The 21,953-nt window shown below is 48.0% G+C and overlaps 1 protein-coding gene across 1 annotated transcript in view; it reads right to left on the reverse strand.

Moving 5' to 3' along the window:
• The window catches only part of MTOR (mechanistic target of rapamycin kinase), a 101,905-nt gene that overhangs the window by 76,919 nt on the left and 3,033 nt on the right, over positions 1-21,953 (reverse strand). The window contains exons 3-19 of the mRNA XM_081955490.1: positions 20,752-20,860; positions 19,500-19,732; positions 19,103-19,303; positions 18,790-18,924; positions 17,777-18,052; positions 16,537-16,645; positions 14,839-15,025; positions 14,306-14,434; positions 11,433-11,677; positions 11,113-11,328; positions 10,013-10,218; positions 8,864-8,986; positions 6,473-6,562; positions 6,224-6,316; positions 4,730-4,864; positions 3,732-3,861; positions 2,168-2,418 (exon numbers count right to left, since the gene is read on the reverse strand). Of these exons, the coding sequence (XP_081811616.1) occupies positions 2,168-2,418; positions 3,732-3,861; positions 4,730-4,864; positions 6,224-6,316; positions 6,473-6,562; positions 8,864-8,986; positions 10,013-10,218; positions 11,113-11,328; positions 11,433-11,677; positions 14,306-14,434; positions 14,839-15,025; positions 16,537-16,645; positions 17,777-18,052; positions 18,790-18,924; positions 19,103-19,303; positions 19,500-19,732; positions 20,752-20,860 (2,868 nt within the window). The remainder of the gene's footprint in view (positions 1-2,167; positions 2,419-3,731; positions 3,862-4,729; positions 4,865-6,223; positions 6,317-6,472; positions 6,563-8,863; positions 8,987-10,012; positions 10,219-11,112; positions 11,329-11,432; positions 11,678-14,305; positions 14,435-14,838; positions 15,026-16,536; positions 16,646-17,776; positions 18,053-18,789; positions 18,925-19,102; positions 19,304-19,499; positions 19,733-20,751; positions 20,861-21,953) is intronic.

Here is a 21,953-nt window from a genome sequence, read left to right on the forward strand (position 1 = left end):
GCAGTCCAGGTTTGATCCAAGAGATAAACAGGGTTTATCAGTATCAACCTAGTGGCTGGCCAGGAAGGAGGTGTTCATCTCTCTTTGCCCTACAGATCTCCACCTGCGGTTGCAACAAACTCACTGATGAACAAGTGTTTCTCAACCTGGGCTGTTTGAAGAGGTGTGGGCATCAGGGATTCTGGGAGTTTAAGTCCCTACACCTTCAAACAACCAAAGATGAGAAGCACAATAGACCTTTGCAGGGGACAATGGCTTCTTGGGGAGTTGCATCAAGGTCTCGTTGACCGTGTCCTGGGGCAACACGGAATGTGTGAGCCCTGGGCAGAATAAGAGACTTAAAGGGTAGCAGATTAGCAAGAGTGGCCGGGAACTGGGAGAACTTACTTACAGTAGGGATAGGCCACGTTCTCCCCTTCTGAAGAGGACAAGGCAAAAGGGGTTGCAGAGACTTGAGAACAACGACTGGGCAAAAGCACGCCAAGAACAGCTGGACTGCGCTAAAGAGGCATCATTTCTCTGGGCACGAGAAGGATTCCACCTGGGAGTGTTTGCCATTAAAAAGGAAGTCACAGGGCAGCCAGCTTTAGGATGAAGGAGAGGAGAATGGTTGCCATTGCGCCATGTTTCAAGAGAAATAAATTTTTAATAAAACCCCAAGGGAATGGAAATGATCGCTCACTTCTTCATCCCGCTGGCAGCACAGATAACTCAGCCAGCCTCTGTGTCAGACCTGGAAGCCATCTTTTACATTTGGGCCTTCAAGCCTGCCACGTTTTCTACCGTGGGGAAACGGGAGGGGGGATTATATAGACTATGGGAGACATATGGTCTAAATAACATTCCTTTCTCAGAGAGTCAAGGACACCTTGCCCCGCAGCTGCGATGAGGTGACAGGGAGGCATCTCCAGTTTTGGACGGTGCCTGATTGGACCGTAGGATGGACCTGTGGGTGCTGGGCAGGGACTTGGACTTTCTTCTGGGTGGGGAAAACCTGGAAACTTTCAGATTTGGGTTTTCCCAGCTGTGCCAATAGGACATCTCTAATAAAATGGAACTTTGAGGAAATTCAAGCCTCGGAGTCTTCTTTCTTTGGGGATGTTACATGGAACCCTGATATTAACCTGAATCCTCTTTAACAACTCTACCAACTCCCGCAAACTCTGGAGTGCTGTCCGGGGTGCTGACCCCCAGCGATGACACAATTCCCGGCGGCGAAAAGACTCAAAAAATATTGGGGGGGGGGAGGTGTTAGGGATGTAACCCTAGGCTTGCCTTGGCAATGTATATAAGCTATGATTACTTTACTGTTACTTTAAATGATTCAGAGATGAAACTGGCTTGTTACCTCAAGCAGCCATAAGAGGGAGCCAGAATGGTTGTTAGATCTCTCTCTCTCTCTCTCTCTCTCTCTCTCTCTCTCTCTCTCTCTCTCTGTTTTGTTAGACGCTGGTCGGTGTATTTTTGAGGTATTGTGGTTTGCTACTGTTTAGCTATACTTTGTGTTAGACTGAATATTTTGATACCTGCAAACGGTTGTTAAGTGGGAAAAAACGGTCCCAAGTCACATTTTTTAGTGCCGTCGGTAACTTTGAACGGTCACTGTTAGGGATGTAACCCTAGGCTTGGCTTGGCAATGTATATAAGCTATGATTACTTTACTGTTACTTTAAATGCTTAACAGATGAAATTGGCTTGTTACCTCAAGCAGCCATAAGAGGGAGCCAGAATGGTTGTTAGATCTCTCTCTGTTAGACGCTGGTCGGTGTATAGTGAGGTATTGTGGTTTGCTACTGTTAGCTATATTTTTGTGTGTTAGAGTGAATATTTTGATAACTAAATTACTGAACCGTGTATGACTTGGACTGTTAATCGGACTCTGAATACTTCTATATTTCTACATAGTAAACTACTATATATTTATACTATTCAGTGTCTCTGTATGCTGGTTTGTGCGTGTTATTCCATATCACTCTCATTACGCTTCTCTGCATACTCCCTCTCCTAATGGGGAGCTTAATTACTTAACAGGGGGGGGGATGACATTCTGTCCCCTCCCTTCTCAAAAGAGCCACATTTTCATTTTTTTTTCTTGCCTGTTTGTAGCCATTTCTGCTTTCTGGGGACAGGAGAAAGAGAAGCCCACTCCTCGCAGGGGTGCACTCACCTCCCGGATGGCGCCATCGCAAACCCGAATGACGTTGAGGAAAGTGGGCATCACTTGAGGCAGGAACTGCACGCACTTGAGGCCGAGGGACTTGAAAATAAAGGTGATGGCTTGGACCACCATGGTGTGGTGATGGGACAAGGACTGGTCCCGGAAGATCCTCATGAGCGCCACCATGGAGACGGCGGGATAGAACTCGTCCAGCGGGAGGTTTCCCATATTAACCAGCATCTCACTGGTGCTGTAGTCAGCTGGAAAGGAGAAGACTTTCCGTTCAATGTCTGCAGAGCGCAACAGGTGACCAACGACTAAAGCAGGCCGAAACTGGACTGGTGTGTAATGACTTTATGGATCTGAGATGCAAGAAGAACCTTAAGAAGGAGGGAGCCAGTCATCAATTCCACTGGATGCCTTGAATGTTCTTTGTTTTAAATTTTGATTCCGATAATCCAATTTAGTCATACAATGGTTTTGTTTCTAAGCATCCAATACCACATGAAGAGCCAGGCTGGCACAATGGTTAGAATGCAGTGTTGCAGGCTGACTCTGCCTACTGCAAGGAGTTCGATCCTGACCGGCTCAAGGTTGACTCAGACTTCCATCCTTCTGAGGTCAGTAAAATGAAGACCCAGATTGTTGTAAAAGCACTGTGAAGTGGTATATAAGTCTAAGGGCTATTCCTTCCTTCCTTCCTTCCTTCCTTCCTTCCTTCCTTCCTTCCTTCCTTCCTTCCTTCCCTCCCTCCCTCCCTCCCTCCCTCCCTCCCTTCCTTCTGGTTAGAATGTGGTATTGCAAGCTAATTCTTCTGACTGCCAGCAGTTCGAGCTTCACCAGCTCAAGGTTGACTCAGACTTCCATCCTTCCAAGGTTGGTAAAATAAGGACCTAGATTGTTGAGGGCGATAGGCTAACTCTGTAAACCGCTTAGCTGTAAAGTACTGTAAAGCGGTATGTAAGTCTAAGTGCTATTCCTTCCTTCCTTCCTTCCTTCCTTCCTTCCTTCCTTCCTTCCTTCCTTCCTTCCTTCCTTCCTTCCCTCCCTCCCTCCCTCCCTCCCTTCCTTGTGGTTAGAATGTGGTATTGCAAGCTAATTCTTCTGACTGCCAGCAGTTCGAGCTTGACCAGCTCAAGGTTGATTCAGCCTTACATCCTTCCGAGGGCGGTAAAATAACTCTATAAACCGCTTAGCTGTAAAGTATGTAAAGCGGTATATAAGTCTAAGTGCTATTGCTATCTTCCTTCCTTCCTTCCTTCCTTGTGGTTAGAATGCGGTATTGCAGGCGAATTCTGCCGACTGCCAGCAGTTCGAGCCTGACTGGCTCAAGGGTGACTCAGCCTTCCATCCTTCCGAGGTGGGTCAAATGAGGACCCAGATTGTTGGGGGGGGGGTGATATGCTGACTCTGTCAACTGCTTATCTGTAAAGTGGTATACAAGTCTATTGCTATCGCTACCCAAGCTCAAGTGAGCAAATTTCTGATTTTTTAAAAAGTGGACTACTAAATAACACGACTTTTTTTTTGGACGAGAGGCCGACTCAGAACGTTCATTCCTCGGTTCACTTACAAGAATCTTGGCTGGATTTAGATTCTGAGAGGCTGACAGCCGAAGCATCCCTGGACTGGTCTATCATACCAATGTTGACCTTATGTTTATATGGATCCAGAGCTCCCAGGAGGCCAAGGACACGAATAGCCTAACAGTAAAAATGGGGATAAAAACCAACGTAAGTTTGAAGGTTTGGTTTGCATAAGTGGTTTCCCTGGGCACACTTTCTCCTGATAAAGGATCACACTAAGCCAGGGGTGTCCAAATATGCAATAGACTTTTTGCAAGGAGGGCCAGATTTGGTGAGGTGAAAATGTGTGGGGCCGATCATTCAGCCTGACATTCTTTGAACCCTTAACATTAAATGCGAATTAACTACCGTATTTTTCGGAGTATAAGACGCACCAAGATTTTGAAGAGGCAAATTTAAAAAAAAGTTTTTGCACTCTCCTCAAAACGGCCCATTTTTCGTGAAAACGGGCCTTTTTTTAAAGGGCATGAATAGCCCTTAAGAGACTTTTAGAGTGCTCCTGGGGGCTGGGGGGGGGGCAAAGTTGAGCAAAAAATGGCCCTTTTTTTGCTCATTTATGCCCTCCACAGCCCCCAGGAGCACTCTGAAAACCTCCTAAAGGCTATGCACAGCCATTTTGGTGAAGGGGGCAGAGTTTTGGGAGGCAAAAAATGCTGTATTCAGTGTATAAGATGCACCCAGATTTTTAGCCTCTTTTTTGAGGGGAAAAAGATGCATCTTTATACGCCGAAAAATACGGTATTTTATGAAAGACTAAACAAATAACTCCGGTGGGGAGAAGAGGCTGCGGGCCGCTTGAAATTTTAAAAAGGGCCGCATTTGGCCCCCGGGCCGCACTTTGGACATGCCTGCACTAAGCCCCTCTTTTCTCGCAGGCATGAAAAGATGAATAAAGCAAATCCACCTTCACTTGACACATTTGAAGGAGCTTTCCAAAGCTCCTCCTCCCCTCTCAGCATGCCAAGCCAAGAGAGCAGAGTCCTACCTCTCTTCGGGTACCCTGGTTTTGCTCTGTTTTCAAGAAGTTCAGCAGCACCTCAAGGAGAGTTGGATACTTCCGATAAGGTTCCACCACGTAGCCAGTGCTGGCTACCAGCTGTCCCAGGGTCCATAAAGCCACCTGTGAAAGTGATCCACCACCGAAGAAAACAGGATTTCAGCCCCATCTAAATAGTTGGCCAGCTGCTTGGCCTCATTGGCCAGCAGAGAAGTAAAAAAGCATGTCAGCTTTCTCTAGCAGACGCCCATTTTATTTCTACACAAAAGTGGTTTAATTTTAAAATAACAACGCACAAACAGAACCAAACTTTCACAACAAGTGAACAGCGATATTGCCCATTTCAAGAGAGCAACATGGCTAAAACGTATGAAAAACGGTTGCAGGAACTGGGTATGTCTAGTTTAAAGGAAAGAAGGACTAGGGGAGAAGTGATAGCAGTCTTCCGATATTTCAGGGGCTGCCCCAAAGAAGGGGAGGGGAGGGGTCAAGCTATTTTCCAAAGGTAAGAAACAATGGTTGGAAACTAACCAAGGAAAGAAGCAACCTAGAACTAAAGAGAAATTTCCTGACAGTGAGAAGAATTAACCTGTGGAATGGCTTGCCTCCAGAAGTTGTGGTTTTTGAGAAGAGATTGGATAGCCATCTGTCTGAAATGGTATGGGGCGTCTACTTGAGCAGGGAGGTGGACTAGAAGACCTCCAAGGTCCCTTGTTAGTTTGTTTGTTTGTTTTATTGGATTTATATGCCGCCCTTCTCCCAAAGGACTCAGGGTGGCGTACAGCATTAAAAAACACATAGTACAAAAGTTAAAAGGAAATTCGAAACAATCCAAAAAACAAACCCAATTAATATAACACTAACATTTAAAAAATGAGATAAAATTAACAGGCCAGGCCGGCTTGCTGGAAAAGCCAACTTTTTAGGACGCGTCGGAAGGACCGGAGGTCGGGGATTATGCGAAGCTCCGGAGGGAGCTCATTCCAGAGGGAAGGCGCTCCCACAGAGAAGGCTCTCCCCCTGGGGGTCGCTAGCCGACACTGACTGGCTGATGGCACCCTGAGGAGGCCAACTCTGTGGGATCGTACTGGACGGTGGGAGGCTACTGGTGACAGTAGGTGGTCTCGCAGGTACCCTGGGCCTAAGCCATGGAGCGCTTTAAAGGTCATAATTAGTACCTTGAATCGCACCCGGAAAACAACCAGCAACCAGTGCAGGCCGCCTAAAAGGGGTGTAACATGGGAGCACCTAGGTACCCCCATGACAACCCGCGCGGCCGCATTCTGGACCAGCTGAAGCCTCCGGGTGCCCTTCCCAACTCTGTTATTCAGCCCAGGGGGAAAGAATCGGCCTTGAAGTTCCCTCCAGTCTCAAGGGGGCTCCTAAGCAGAGCAGATCATCCCCGACATCAAAAGTCTGTGTGTGTGGGAGGGGGTGACAATTTCTCAGGTCCAAGGAGGTGGGCCTCTTCGAGCCACTCACCTGTCTTTTGGCGAGCAAGGAGGAGTCCTGGAGCATGTCCATGATGATGATGAAAAGCTCATCCACCCACTTTCGCATCTCCAGCCCACTCACCTATTTTTTTTTGGGGGGGGGGGGGAGAAAATCCAGATGTGAAAAACAGCAGAGTCCGGAACGCAAAGGGCAGAACGATGGCGAATGAATGCTGCAGTGGGAAGGAAGGGACTCGCCCCTTTCAGCAGCTGCTGAAAGAGGACCAGCACAACTAACCTGGGCCAGTTCACCGATGGTAGCCAAGACGTTATTGATCACACCAGGGTTTGGATCAGGATCTGGGTCTTTTAGCTTCACGATCAACGCCTGTCGAATGGCACAGAACCAATGGCAAAAATGACAAGGAAAAAAAAAGGGGTCAGATAAATTACAGGCACTCCTTAAGACTTGGAAGACCACAACCATTCTGTTGTTCAGTGTGGCATTTGTGAAGTGAGTTTTGCCCCAGCTTGCGGTCCTTTCTCGCCTCCGTTGTTAAGTGAATCATTGCAGCTGATAAGTTAGCAACCGGGTTGTTAACTGAATCTGGATTCCCCGTTGAAGGTGCTCGTCAGAGGGTCACAAAAAGAGGATCGATGACCCCAGGGACCCTCCAACCATCATAAATATGAGTCGGGTGCCGAGCATCTGAATTTTGATCATGTGATTATGAGGAGGCTGCAAACGGTTGTTAAGTGGGGAAAAAACGGTCCCAAGTCACATTTTTCAGTGCCGTCGGTAACTTTGAACGGTCACTGTTAGGGATGTAACCCTGAACGGTCACTGTTAGGGATGTAACCCTAGGCTTGGCTTGGCAATGTATATAAGCTATGATTACTTTACTGTTACTTTAAATCAGCGGTTCTCAAATAGTGGGGCGCGCCCCCCTGGGGGGGCGCGAGGCTCCATAAAGGGGGGCGCGAAGGCTCCCTTTCCATCTGGGTGCAACAGCGGCGAAGGCGTGGGCGAGGCATAATATATCCCGTCTGGAAGTGGCAGCACTTCGGACTGTGGATTTTCATTGGAGCCGCGGGCTGGAGCTGTGCAAGAAGCCTGCTCGGGCGGGGGTGGGAGGGAGGGAAGCATGGGACCGCCCATCTTCGCCACCGCGTAGCTCGCCTCCCCGCCAGCAGCTCTACCGCCAGCATTCCGTCTGGAAGCGGAAGCGCAACAGCCGCTGTTGGGGAAGGGACGAAGGGGCGGCGGTCGCCCGATCTTGCCACCGCCACCCCTTCGCCCCTGGTAACGGCGACTGTTGTGCTGCTGCTTCCAGCTGGGATGCTGGAGGAGCTGCTGGCAGGGAGGGAGGGAAGAAGGGCAGAAGGGAGGTGGAAGGAAGGAAAGAAAAGCAGACACGCCGGAGGGAAAGAGGAAAGAAGGCAAGCAGGCAGGAAGGAGGCAGAAGGAAGGAGGGAAGAATGGAACTGGAAGGGAGGCAGGGAAGGAGGGAGGGAGAAAGGAAGGATAGGAGGATAGGGAAAGAGGAAAGAAGGCAGGCAGGCAGAAGGGAGGGAGGCGCAAGGAAGGAAGAAAGCATAGATAAGCAGGAGGGAAAGAAGGCAGGCAGGCAGGGGGAAAGAGGAAGGAGGGAACTGGAAGGGAGGCAGGGAAGGAGGGAGGGAGAAAGGAAGGATAGGAGGATAGGGAAAGAGGAAAGAAGGCAGGCAGGCAGAAGGGAGGGAGGTGCAAGGAAGGAAGAAAGCATAGATAAGCAGGAGGGAAAGAAGGCAGGCAGGCAGGGGGAAAGAGGAAGGAGGGAACTGGAAGGGAGGCAGGAAGGAAGGGAAGGAGGAAGGGAGGGTGGAAGGAAGGATAGACAAGTAAGAGGGAAAGAGGAAAGAAAGCATGTGACTACGGTGGGAGACGAGGAAAGACCGGTGTGCTATGTTATACAGAGGTGTACTTATAACAATTTTATAGACAAATGATACTATTTACAGTCGCGCGGGGGGGGGCGCGAAATGTTTTCTTCTTCCTAGGGGGGGCATGACAGAAAATAATTGAGAAGCACTGCTTTAAATGCTTAACAGATGTAATTGGCTTATTACCTCAAGCAGCCATAAGAGGGAGCCAGAATGGTTGTTAGATCTCTCTGTTTGTTAGACGCTGGTCGGTGTATAGTGAGGTATTGTGGTTTGCTACTGTTAGCTATATTTTTGTGTGTTAGACTGACTATTTTGATAACTCAATGACTGAACCGTGTATGACTTGGACTGTTAACTGGACTCTGAATACCTCTATATTTCTACATAGTAAACTACTATATTTTTATACTATTCAGTGTCTCTGTATGCTGGTTTGTGCGTGTTATTCCATATCGCTCTCATTACGCTTCTCTGCATACTCGCTCTTCTAACAGGGAGCTTAATTACTTAACACTCACTAAATGAACTCTTGTAACTCGGGGCTACTTGTACGCCTTCCTTTCTCATCCTATTGAGGAAAGGGCATTTTAAGCTCGGGAGGAGAGGGATGGGAAGCCATAAATAAATCCATCTTCCTTTCAACATGGGGGCTGGCAGAAGAGAGCCCCCTGATGACCGGAGGGCAAAGGGAAGGCGGCTGCAGTAACGAAGGGATGCATTTGGAGATTCAGAAAGTCAGCCCCATACTCCACGGCTGCCTTACCTTGAGGATGGGTTCCATATAGGGGCGAATGAGCCGGGGGGCATTGGAGACCAAGTGTCCCAGCATCCTGGCACTCTGCTCTTTGATTCTGCCCACGCCACTGTGCTCCAGCTCGGTCAGGATCTGGAAGAGAGAAGGGGACGGTTCCAGGTTAATGGCAAGAGAAGAGAGAAAAGAATTTCAGCTCAGACTTGAAAGGCTGATGGGTGTGAATTGGATGTCCTTATTCCTCCAAGAGCCAAAAAAAGGCTCCTCTGAATTTTCTACACCTGTTACTTATCACTACTTATTAGCAGGAGCCCTTAGACTTATATACCGCTTCATGGTGCTTTACAGACCCCTTTAAGTGGTTTACAGAGTCAGCCTATCGTCCTCGTTTTACCATCCTCGGAAGGGTCCTTGTTTTACCAACCTCGGAAGGACGGAAGGCTGAGTCAACCTCGGGCCAGTGAGGATCGAATTCCTGGCAGTAGGCAGAGTCCGCCTGCAATGCTGCATTCTAGCTGCTGCGCCACCAAGAATACTAATCCATTAGTGGATATTAATGTATCCAGAATTCTCTCCCATTTTAATGTATCCAGAATTCCTTCCCATTTTCTATAATTTCTGCTTCGGGGCATAACTGGAACACCTCGAGCAATTTCAACCAAATTTGGTTACACAATGACTTACTCTCTGGAAAAAAAATACTGTGGGGGAGTAAGACATCGCTAACACCTGTTCTGCTAAGATATAGCCTGTTTTGCCTTAAAATGGTGTCTACTGTACTGCCGTAAAATGGCTTCTACCGGGCAGCGCAATGGGGTTGCCATGGTAACGACTTCCCAGTACTCCACAAGGGATCTCCCTCTGGTAAGAGGGAAAAGCCAACACTAGAAATTAGGTTTGGTCCGGATATTTCCCCCCTATAAATAAATACCCGGACAACACTGGGTTATCGTCTAGTATGAAATAAATAAAAATAGGGAGAACTTCCGAAAACCCAGAACTGTACGTATAACATCGGGGCTAACGGCCTGTTTGCAAAGACAAAAATAAAAATAAAAACCAAAACAGCCCCTTTTCACCTCTGAGCTACTTTTAAGTGACATTTTGGGGCATCGTCAGGGCAGAGAGGGTTTGGCTCGGTACCTCCACTGACACCATTACCTGAATTAGCATTTTCCGGAGGAATGGCATGACGAAAGCCGGATTCATGCTGCTCAGCCGGCCCACGGTGCAAATGGCCAACTCGCGGATTTCAAACACCTGGTCGTTCAGAGCAACGAAAAGTGCCTGCAAGTTCTCCGCCTGGGCCAGGTGGGCATCGAAGCGCTCGTCTAAGGATGCCAGCACGCAGTACCGTATGTCGGGGTCTGGAGAGGGTAGATTCGTACAGCAGATGCTTGGGGAAAAAAGGATAGCCCAAGCACGGGGCAATATGATCAAGTCCACTGAACCTTGGCTTGAACCAGCACTATCTCCTTGGGCTACAGGTAGTCCTCGAATGACAGCCACAATGGAGGCCAAACTTTCTGTTGCTAAGCAAGACAGAACTTTGCTCCAGGTTACGACCTTCCTTGCCACGATTGTTACGTGAATGGCTGCAGTTGTAAAGTTCATCGCACCGTTGTTAAGTGAATCCCCATCGACTTTGTCAGAAAGTCGCAAATCCGATCAGGTGAGCCCGGGACAGAGCAACAGTAATAAATACGAGTCAGTTGCCAAGTGTTTGACTTTTGATCATGTCACCAATGGGATAGCAACAGTATTTAGCACTTGTATACCGTTTTACAGGGCGTTACAGCCCTCTCTAAGCAGTTTACAAAGTCAGCCTCTTGCCCCCAACAATTTGGGTCCGCATTTGACTGACCTCGGAAAGATGGAAGGCTGAGTCAACCTTGAGCCTGGTGAGATTCGAACTGCCAAATTGCAGGCAGCTGGCAGTCAGCAGAAGTAGCCTACAGTACTGCACTCTAACCACTATGCCACCATGGCTCATTGGATGTTGTAAGTGTGACTGTAAGTTACTTTTTCAGTGCTGTTGTCACTAAACTAACAGTTGTAAGTTGACGACTACTTATATCGGGTGATCTCTAGCAGCTGGAGGCATTTCTCATCATCAGCTACTATCTTCATTGCGGATAGCAAGAAATAAAATTCTATTATGCCAATTCTCCTAGAAGGGCATCCCCTTCCCCAGGAAGAGACCATTGAGTGGTTACATCCTTTGCCCAGAAGCACCCTCTTCCCTGGCTCCTGATGCTTACCAGGGTCTGTGATCCCAACCACCAAGAGTTTGCTGAGGACATCGGCCACCACCTGGACGGCGGTCTGGCTGACCACATGGGCGTGCCCGCTGATCAGGTGGATGGAAGGCGTGAGTAAGCGGGAACACGTCCGGGCTGCTTCCATCCGCACTTCCTTGTGCTCGCTGTTGAGGAAGTGATCCGCGCAGTGCCGGACGAACTGAGTCAACGAATGCCCTAAAGGAAGGGGGCAAAAAGAGAGAATGGGGAGGTTTGGCCGGTTCTCTTACCCGGGCTTTCTCTGTCGGATGTCCGCTTGCCTCCTTCTCCGTCGTGCTTACCTTCAAACTCAAAGCTGCCCAGGGTGCGGAGGGCGAGAGTGATGCTGGCCACGTCGTTGGCCTCGGGAATGTTGGTGAGGCTGGGTGAAGCCAGCTGGTGGGAGAGCCCTTTCGGCATACCAGGGTGGCGCAGCGGGCGATGCATCAGCACAAGGGAAAGCATCTTCAGTAACCCATCCTGGATCTCTTTCTTCAGCTGTGGGATCTGGCGACTCAGGTCGTACAGGACAGCTGTCAGGGCAGGGCTGAGGACAAGATACAGAGGACCGTTGATCAACTGTTAGTTGGGGCTTGCCAGCCTTTCCAGATCCTTGCCTAGACGTTGTATTACTCTATGGTTTGGAGGCATTACTGTTTCGGATAGGAAGGCTGAGCAGAGAGTGGTGAGGACAGCGCAAAAGATTATCGGATGTTCATTTCTTTCTATTCGGGTCACGGCATGTAAGCAATGCTTGACCAGGGTTCACAGCAGGGGTGGGCTCCTGCCAGTTCTAACCTCTTCTATAGAAGAGGTTCCACAAATCTACAGTGCTGTTTAGAACCGGTTCCAGCTCCCCCCGCCCCCCACCCGTCCGCACATCGTCAGGATGAAGAGCGAGAGGAGGAATTCTGGGAGTTGAAGTCCACAAGTCTTAAAGCTGTCAACTTTGAGCACCCCTGGGGTTATTTTTTCTAAAGGATTAGGGGCGCAAGGGTCTTGTAACTTGACAGCTTTAAGACTTGCACACTTCAATGCCAGAGTTCCTGAGCCAACATGACTGGAGGAGGAATTCTGGGAGTTGAAGTCCACAAGTCTTAAAGCTGTCAAGTTTGAACACCCCTGGGGTTTTTTTTTCTAAAAGATTAGGGGCGCAAGGGTCTTGTAACTTGACAGCTTTAAGACTTGCACACTTCAATGCCAGAGTTCCTGAGCCAACATGACTGGAGGAGGAATTCTAGGAGTTGAAGTCCACAAGTCTTAAAGCTGTCAACTTTGAACACCACTGGGCTTTTTTTTTCTAAAGGGTTAGGGGTGCGAGGGTCTTGTAACTTGACAGCTTTAAGACTTGCACATTTCAATGCCAGAGTTCCTGAGCCAACATGACTGGAGGAGGAATTCTGGGAGTTGAAGTCCACAAGTCTTAAAGCTGTCAAGTTTGAACACCCCTGGGGGGTTTTTTTCTAAAAGATTAGGGGTGCAAGGGCTTTAAGACTTGCGTGCTTCAAATGCCAGAGTTTCTGAGCCAACATTTTGGTTGCTAAGCAAGAGCGTTGTTCAGTGAGTTTCACCACATTTTACAAGTTGGCCACGCCCACCCAGTCACATGGCTGCCAAGCCACTCCCACTCAGTCACATGGCTGGCAAGCCACTCCCACCCAGTCACATGGCCGGCAAGCCACTACCACAAAGTAGGCCACCCCTACAGAAGAGGTTCCAAAAAAATTTGAAACCCACCACTGGTTCACAGGTATTGTCAAGGACACTACACTTCCTCTCCATGACAGGTTTTTCTTGTTACCTTCTGGGAGGATCCAAAGCAGAACATCCAGGTTCTAATATAGTTTTGTACCTTAAAGTATCAACCGTGTTAACACTCAAGACTCTTTTTTCACTATGTGTTCAAAATGGAGTGTGTGTGTGTGTGTGTGTGTGTCTGATATATATAGCACTAGCACTTAGACTTATATATTGCTTCACAATGCTTCACCGCCCTCTCGAAAAGATTTACAGAGTCAGCCTCTTGCCCCCCACAACAATCTGGGCCCTCGTTTTACCTACCTCGGAAGGACGGAAGGCTGAGTCAACCTTGAGCCTAGTGAGAATCGAATTGCCGAATTGCTGGCAGCCCACAGTCAGTGGAAGTAGCCTGTGCTACTGCATTCTAACCACTGCTCCACTACGGCTTCTATACATACAGTAAATATGTATGCATGAATGTGTATATGCGGGCATCAGAATTTCTTTTTTAATGTGTGCCAGCGTGTTCATGGAAAAAGTGACAATAAAGATCATCTTATTATTTCAGCAGGGGGAAACATGCAGTGGATTTTGGTCCAAGGCCTGTGAAGAAACCCAATTCCCAGGCAAGAAAGTGTTGAGGCCCACCGGTGGCCAGAGGAGCTGGTAGCAGATTCGGACAGTGAGGAGGTTGGGGAGGAAGATGGGCCAGTCCTGGAGTCTGGGGAAGGCTCTGATGAGGGCTCTGTGTCGGAGGCAGAGAGGGGGCCAGGGCCGTCTGACAAGTTATCAGCTGCCTTCAGAGTCGGACATCAGTGGGGCAGAAGAACAGCTGGAGCCTGTTCCCAGTGTGTGCATGCACAGAGTGGCCAGACAAAGGGAACAGCTAAAGAACAGGGGTCGACTTGGGAGTAAGGCCACAGGGGGACAATGAATGGCCCTTCCCAGAACGAATAAAAGATGAAAAAAGGGGAGTGGAGTTTGCAGGAGACTATTATTTGCTTTATTGCTTCTCCAAAACTCCTGGCCAGGTTTTGCAGATCTCAGCCTGGCAGCTCTCCAAGCCAGAGAAGTGACCATAAATCCTCCCTTGAAAGACTTTGCTGGACACGAAGGAGCAGAATTCACAGTCAATTAATAAAAGGGTTTTTTTGTCAGGATCAGGAATTGGCTTCATGCTCCTGGAAAGCTTCGGCCAGAACAGAAAGTGCTTCGAATCTCAAGTGTTTTCTAGGTACTAAAGCAACACCCCCCCCCCCCCCCCCAGAAAAAGAAAACCTAGCAGCTGCTCATACGTTACACTGTTTGTTACACAACTGAACATGAGGCTGCTTTCAGCTATCATGAAAGTGGAACAACGCCTGGTGATTCAGAGAGATAAATGCAAGCCCAAAGCCAAAGACAAGGAGGCGGCTGGAGAGAACGCAAGACCTACCTCAGCCCCACAGCCAACATGGGTTCCAGAAGTTCCTTGATGTCTTGCTGAATAGAGGGACCCATTGCTCGTGCCAGCATGCTGATGCAGGTAAAAACAGTGGCGTCCACCTGCACGGATTTCTGTCTCCTAAGGAGGCATGGATTACATTCGTTTAAGCAAGCCCAAACCTTCATACACTTCGCCCTAGAGCAATTCTCGCCCCACCTGACGGGAAGTTTACAGGTGAGAGGGGTGGAAAAATAGCTGTGACTGTGACCTCGTGAGCTTCAACACCCAAAGACCTGATGTAGGAGGCAGCTTGTTTGGGGCAATGGGCTCTGGGCTGGGGAGAACCTTAAAGCTCTGACGGAATCTCTTTTTGATGACTTTCAACTTCGCCCAAAATGAGAGCGAACATCCGTTCGGGTTAATTAACCATCCCAATGGTTCGTTAATGCTCAAAAGAGTCTGGAATCGTTTCCACCGACAAAGGGCTGACCTTCCCACTAAAATGGATTTCACAATCCTGAAAACTTCGCAAAGTCACTTACTTGTGGGTAAAGTCCTTCAACGGAAGGGCTCCCTTGATAATTTCAAGAACCTTGGGCAGGTAAACCTGGAACTCTGACCGCACAGCCACCGAGAGCAAGCCCAGCGCTTGGAAAGCAGCCGTCCGCTCCTTTTCCTTCTTCACGCAGCTCAAGACGTGGCTCATGGTATCAGGGAGGTAATTGTCGGCTGGTCAGCCAACAGCAACAGAGGAGGAAGAATAAAAACCACAAACTTTCGTTAAGAAAACACGGATGGCAAAAAATTCAGCCTTTTTAAAAGGCCAGAAGCAGGAGAAGTATACACAGGAATGGGTAAAATGGATTGATTACGTACAGAATAAATATCAGACTAGGAAGTACTACGCAGCCTTTAGTTAAGAATGTTTAGACTGATAGATGATCAGAGTAAATAATACATGGGATGCTTGGAATTGTTAGAGTGGTGTATGGCGGAAGTCAGGGGGGGTGGGTTTGAGTGGGAGGTGGGGAAGGGTTAGGGTGGAGGGTGGGGCAATATATATGTATGAATAAATTAGAAGATGGGATTAATGAAATATTGTTACTTTAAGAGAAATTTATATCATGATTTATATATGGTTAATTACTTTAGAAGATGGGATTAATGGGCTATTGCTGCTCTAAGAGAAACTTATATTATGATTGGGTGGTGAGGGGTACAATATCTGAATGAGTATTTATCTTAAGATGGGGGGAGGGGAAGGGGTACAGTATTTGGTACAATATTTGAATGAGAAATTTTTTAAGTTGGGGGGAGGGGAGGGGACATAGTATGTGTATGTGATTTACATTGTATGGAGGGGGGGTAAAAAAGGGAAAAAATCTGTTTGTATAAAACTTTTTCAATTAAAAAAAAAAAGAAAACACGGATTGCTAATCCAGAGGATTCAAACATGCTCCAAAAACAAAAAAAATGCAGAGTACCAACTAGGTAATTAGTGATGAATGTGTCCAAGAGGTTCATAAGTGTCCAAGAGGTCATTCCTCTAAGACTGTAAGAATCTGGAGAAGGAGGTGTTTAATGGCTTCCTGGATTAAACTAATTAGAAATAGAAATAGCTCTTAGACTTATACACCGTTTTACGATGCTTTATAGCCCTCTGTAAGTGGTTTAAAGAGTTAACATATTGCCCACCTCCCCCAACAATCTGGGTCCTTATTTTACCAACCTGGGAAGGATGGAAGGCTGAGTTAACCTTGAGCCAGCAAGGACTGAACTCCTGGCTGTGGGCAGAATTAGCCTGCAATACTGCAGTCTAACCACTGGGCCATCACAGCTCTCGGGTGCTGGCAGAGAGGACCTCAAATTCTTGCAACCGCTTAGTGACATGCCATCCAGTTGAACGTACCTCATTTCCCCCTATGCTCTGCATCAGGGGTCTCCAACCTTGGCAATTTTAAGACTTGTGGACTTCAACTCCCAGAGTTCCAGAGCTTCGCTGTCTGAGGAATTCTGGGAGTTGAAGTCCACAAACCTTAAAAGGTGCCAAGGTTGGAGACCCCCCTGCTCTTACCCAGAGGAGGAAAAAAAAACAATCTACAGTAGAGGCACATTTTCTTCTCTATACTTCTATATATCCTCCACAGGGGGGGGGGGGGGGGAATGCTACACAAAAACAAATGAAATCTTTCTGGTGTCTCATTCATTCCCAAGTACCAACCTCAATCCCTGCTCTTTACCTGTGAAAGCGGAAGGGCGGAAAGCAGCTAGGCGCGGCAATAAGCTGAGGACAGTCATTTGAATCAAAGTATTCTTGATGCTTCGGCACTTCAGGACCCAATAGCACACCTTCAAAGTGAAAGAGGTTCCATTAAATAGCTGAGGCAGCGCCCGCAAAACAAGAAGGAAGCCACTTCAAATAACAGCTGTGGACAGATAGAAGAGCTTGAAAGGGAACGAGACAAAAGGAGAAGCTTTCTCAAGCATTTTCTCTTTTAAAATCTATACATATAAAGTGTGTGTGTGTGTGTGTGTGTGTGTGTGTGTGTGTGTGTGTGTGAGAGAGAGAGAGAGAGAGAGATCATAACTCTGGAACGCCTCGAGCAATTTCAACCCAACTTAGTACACAGATGACTTACTCTCTGGAAACAAATACTGTGGGGATAAGACATCCCTAACACCCCTCGGGGTGTGTGTTCTGTTAAGATACAGCCTGTTGTGCCTTACAATGGCTTCTACTGTACTGCCGTAACTCTGGAGCACCTCGAGCAATTTTAACCAAACTTAGTACACAGATGACTTACTCTCTGGAAACAAATACTGTGGGGGTGAGACGCCCCTAACACCTCTCAGGGTGCATATTCTGTTAAGATACAGCCAGTTGTGCCTTAAAATGGCTTCTACCGTACTGCCATAAGATGGTTTCTATTGTGCAGCGCTGTGGAGTTGCCATGGTAACAGCTTAACAGTACTCCACAAGGGGTTGTCCCTCTGGTAAGGGGGAAAATCCAACGTTAGAAATTGCGACGACGTTCACGGAAGAAGGATCGGGATAAATAAATACCTGGGCAGCGCCGGGTTATCAGCTAGCGATAAAAGTGTTTCCTTTTTACAGAAGATACTCGAAAGATTCCCAGAAAGGATGTTAAATCGGCAGTATTAGATAAACGCGGTTCTTGCGCAATTCTTTTTATAAGGCAGTATCTGCCAGCAGTAACATCTCATCCAAATGCAAAAATGCACTTTGGTTTGCTTTTCTATGTCCCAGCAAGAGATAGTTGAAAATCAGTTTTCAAAGGAGTTGGTGCTAAGAGGAATTTCACACACACACACACACACACACACGCACACCATTATCTGGATTTGCACCTTTGCTCTGCCTCAAAAAAAAAAAAATTCAAATCACTGACTGCCTTTTATCAGGACTTTCTGGATGCTCTCGAAAAGGCACTTGCCGTTGGGAAGGGGAAAAATTCACACCTGGTCAAACTTCTCCTCCATTAACTCTCGGCAGCATCGGCTCTCCACCAAGGTTGACTTGGCCGGGACTGGTAACGTCCCAAATCCCAGGATTCCTGGGTGGGGGCTGAAGCCCAGAAGTCCGATCAAGGCGTTGCACTGTTGGGGCTGCACCGACTGGAAGCTGGAGAAAGGGGTGACGTGACGGGGTTTAGTGCCGAAGCCCAAAAGATCCTTGCAGTATTTGTCATGCACCAGCTGCTGCTGGGTGATTTCTTCCATCTCTTCCCTAAGACGCTAAATGGAAAAAACCAGAGGGTTAAGATGGGGGCGGGGAGGGGCAGGACGAGCAGTAGGGCAGGCTGCTGCCTCAGGATTGGAAATAGAGAAGGGCAGCCTTGTGGAATGGGAGCAACTGCTTATTACATCCACTTGTAGCCTTTAAGGGCGGCAGCTGTTCAATTGTTCCAATTCTGTCGGGCAACGATTTATTTTGCCATATGGAAACAATGGCGGCATAGAACAGGGGTTCTCTCTGGAGCCGCATGTGGCTCTGGAGCCACATTTGGCTCTTTCATCCCTCTGCTGCGGCTCCCTGTCATTGGTCGGCTCCACAATTGATAGGACTTTCGGTGAGGACAGGTAGAGGAAAAAGGGATGCTGCGTTAGGGGAGACTCTATGGTGGGGCAACTGGACTTCCGGTCAGCAGAGGAAAAGGGACGCCGTGCTAGGAGAAGACTCTATGGTGCGGGGAAACCGGACTATCCAGTCGGCTCCAGAATTGAATGGAGGGCTTCCGGTTAGGACGTTTGTGACTCTTTAAGGTTGCCGACCCCTGGCATAGAAGCACAAATCTAATCACGTATCTTTCTGCGGCTCATGGGGTTCTACTCTGAGCAACTAAATCTAGCTGGATACATTCACATGGCTGTGCAAGTCAGTATTTATTTCAAGGTTTTTAGTCCACGCTGAAAGACAGGAATGTCTTACAACGACATTCCCCCCCCCCCACTTCTTCAAATGAAGGACTCACCTCTCCTTCCATGCTGCTAATCCGCACCAGTTCATTGAGGATCAGTAAGGCACCATGAATTCGGTCGTCCCGGTTCACCCCCTTTTCTTTCGCCACAGACTCGTCAAAGCCCTTCTCAGCTTCCTCATAGGTTTGCTGAAACCACAATGGACTATTGCTTAGAATTGGATACTGACCGCTCAAAACAGTTGTGCTTGACGGGATCTACGATCGCCCCACGTATCCCGCCTCAAAATCGGATTCTAATCCTTCCCACAACTGCAACTTGTAACCTAATGGGTTTGTGGCTGCGGGAAGAAAACCCTTTCCTTACTCGGTACCACTGCGGCTTCTGCATCTCTTTGAACTCGCGTTGAGTGGTCAAGATAAGGCAAGCGCGTAAAGCGGAAACAGCTCCTTCCCGGATGGCCTGCTTCGGATCCCACACAGCGACAAAGATGTTGTCGAAAAATGGCTGAACTTGCTGGAAGAAGAACGTGGGGACACTGATGGCCAACTCTCGCAAAACCAAGACCTGGGTAAAAAAAAGAGAGAGAGAGAGATTGCCGATCACAGCAGCTTTATACGTCAGTGTTACGCCTTAGTTACATATAAAAGCATTAACGTTGAATCAAAAGGCCCCTCTGTTTAAAAAATAACATCCATTTGTGACTTCACGAAGGATGTGGGAGGAATTAATAGGAATAAGCCAGAATCGCAGCTATTCTTACCGCTGCATGTCTCCGTCCTTCGTTCCTGTCGGCGCCCAGCCACTCCAGAGCCCGCTTCACTTCAAATTCCACATATTCTGCAGTGAAGGTATCGCCAGCCATAGCCAGCCGGCCAATGGCTTTGGAGGCCATCTCCATGACAACGGGGTCATTGGATGGAAGGAGGTTCCTTAGGTAGTTGGCGAACCTGCCAATGCGCGTGGCATTGCCTCCCTCGACGCCAATCAGACTTGCTGAGGAAGAGAAAACACCAGCAAGTACTTAAAAGTGTCAGAGCTGCTAAAGGACTAATAGGGGTAATTCACGTACAACCACAATGGAGCCCAGAATTAATGTTGCTAAGCAAGAAATTTGTTAACCGAGCTTTGTCCCATTTTACGAGTTTTCTTGCCGCGTTTTGTCAGAGGAAAATATTTCACCCTGAACTAGATGAGGTCTTAGATCGCGGTTTTTCCAAACAGCATTATCTTTAAGGTGCGAAAAAGAAATAAAATCCCGGAAAACATATTCTAATGAAAACAAGCTTTAATACAAAAATAAGAAATAGAAAATAAAACAAATCTATCTAATTGTTACATTTTGGCAGAAGCAATTCTGTCTCCCAGTTTCCTGGCAGACGGACAAAGATCAAAAGGGAAAGAGAAGTCTCTGGAATGTGTGAAGTAATAAACATGTTAAGCATGCGCAATAAATCATTGTCAGATAAGGCTTATGACCTGCGCAGTAACTCTTTCAGTTTAACTAGCAAACATTTAACGCAGTGACACGTTTGTTAAGTGAAGCACGTCAGTTGTTCAATTAGTAACACGGGTTGTTTAAGTGAATCTGGTTTCCCCGTTGTTTGCCAGAAGGTCGCAAAAGGTGGTCACATGACCCCAGGACACGACAACGGTCATAAATATGAACCAACTGTCAAGCATTCGAAAGGAAATCAACTGACCACGGGGGTCGTAAGTGTGAACAACGGTCCTAAGTCACTTTTTTTCAACGCCGCTGTAACTTTGAACAGTCATGAACTGTTGTAAGTTGAGGACGATCTGCAATCCTGCTGCTTTTATTTTCTCATCAGCTCGAGGAAAGTGGAAAGAAGTGAAATGAATTGTGTAACTTAGAAAATGAGGTGCTTCTTTACTGGCACCTGGTAGCCAGTAAATAGCCATCCTGTGCATGGCAACATTTTGGAGACACATCACAAGCAAGTGGCATCGATCTCCACGCCAATATTCTTTCGGCAATCTATCTGGCTACTCACCTATAGCCAAAATGCCTCCTTTCCTTTCATTTGCATCTGAACTGGAGACCAACTCGAAGATGTGATGATTCAGCTGATCGTAAAAACGCGTGGATTCTTCTTGGCTCATCTGTGCAGGAGGGGGAAAAAGTGGGTGTGAATTATCCTAAAGCTTTTATCCAACCTTAGTGGGAAAGGATGAAACAGAACACGTAAGGGATAGGTCTGATCTTAACTCAAAGATGGGGAGGGGGAGGGGGAAGGTTCTTGTTTGCTTCCGTTGAAGAAAGCCAAGTTCAGAGCAGAAAGTAAGCTTCAAGGTCCAGGTGCAGATCAAGTCCCCATCCCATAGTCACACCCTGAAGGGTCTAATTTTCTGGCCATCGGGGACGATCAATTAGCCCCGGTGGAAGGGGCGCGCAATTTGGGCGTCCTCCTTGATGCCCGGCTGTCTATGGAAGATCACGTGGCAGCCGTGGCGAGGGGGGCGTTCCACCAGGTTCGCCTGGTGCGCCAATTGCGGCCCCTTTTGGACCGGGAGGCCTTGCGCACAGTCACTCACGCGCTGGTGACGTCTCGCCTGGACTACTGTAACGCTCTCTACATGGGGCTCCCCTTGAGGTGCACCCGGAGACTGCAGTTGGTCCAGAATGCAGCCGCGCGGGTAATTATGGGGAGATCGAGGTTCTCCCATATAACACCCATCCTGCGCGAGCTGCACTGGCTTCCTGTGGCCTACCGGGTGCGCTTCAAGGTGCTGGTTACCACCTTCAAAGCGCTCCATGGCACAGGGCCTAGTTACCTGCGGGATCGCGTCCTGCCCCATACATCCCTGCGACCCGTCCGCTCACACAGAGAGGGACTACTCCGGGTGCCGTCCTCCAGAGAGTGCCAGAGGGCGACGCCCAGGAGTAGGGCCTTCTCTGTAGTGGGCCCCACCCTTTGGAATGACCTCCCCCCAGACATCAGGACAACAACCGACCTTCGCTCCTTCCGTATGAAGCTGAAAACCTACCTGTTTCGACTAGCTGACCTGACATAATACTACAATCTCTCCAGCCCAGGGCATTTTTAATTGGTAATTTTAGTTTTTAAGGGTTAATTTCACTGGGGTTTTAACTTTTTTTAGGTATTGTAACTTATTTATTTATTCTTACCTCCTCTGTACGCTATATAATACTTTTGTACGTCGCCCCGAGTCCCTGTGGGGAGAGGGGGCGACT

Source organism: Natrix helvetica (genome assembly GCF_964273705.1).
Source record: "Natrix helvetica genome assembly, chromosome: 5".
NCBI lineage: Eukaryota > Metazoa > Chordata > Lepidosauria > Squamata > Natricidae > Natrix > Natrix helvetica.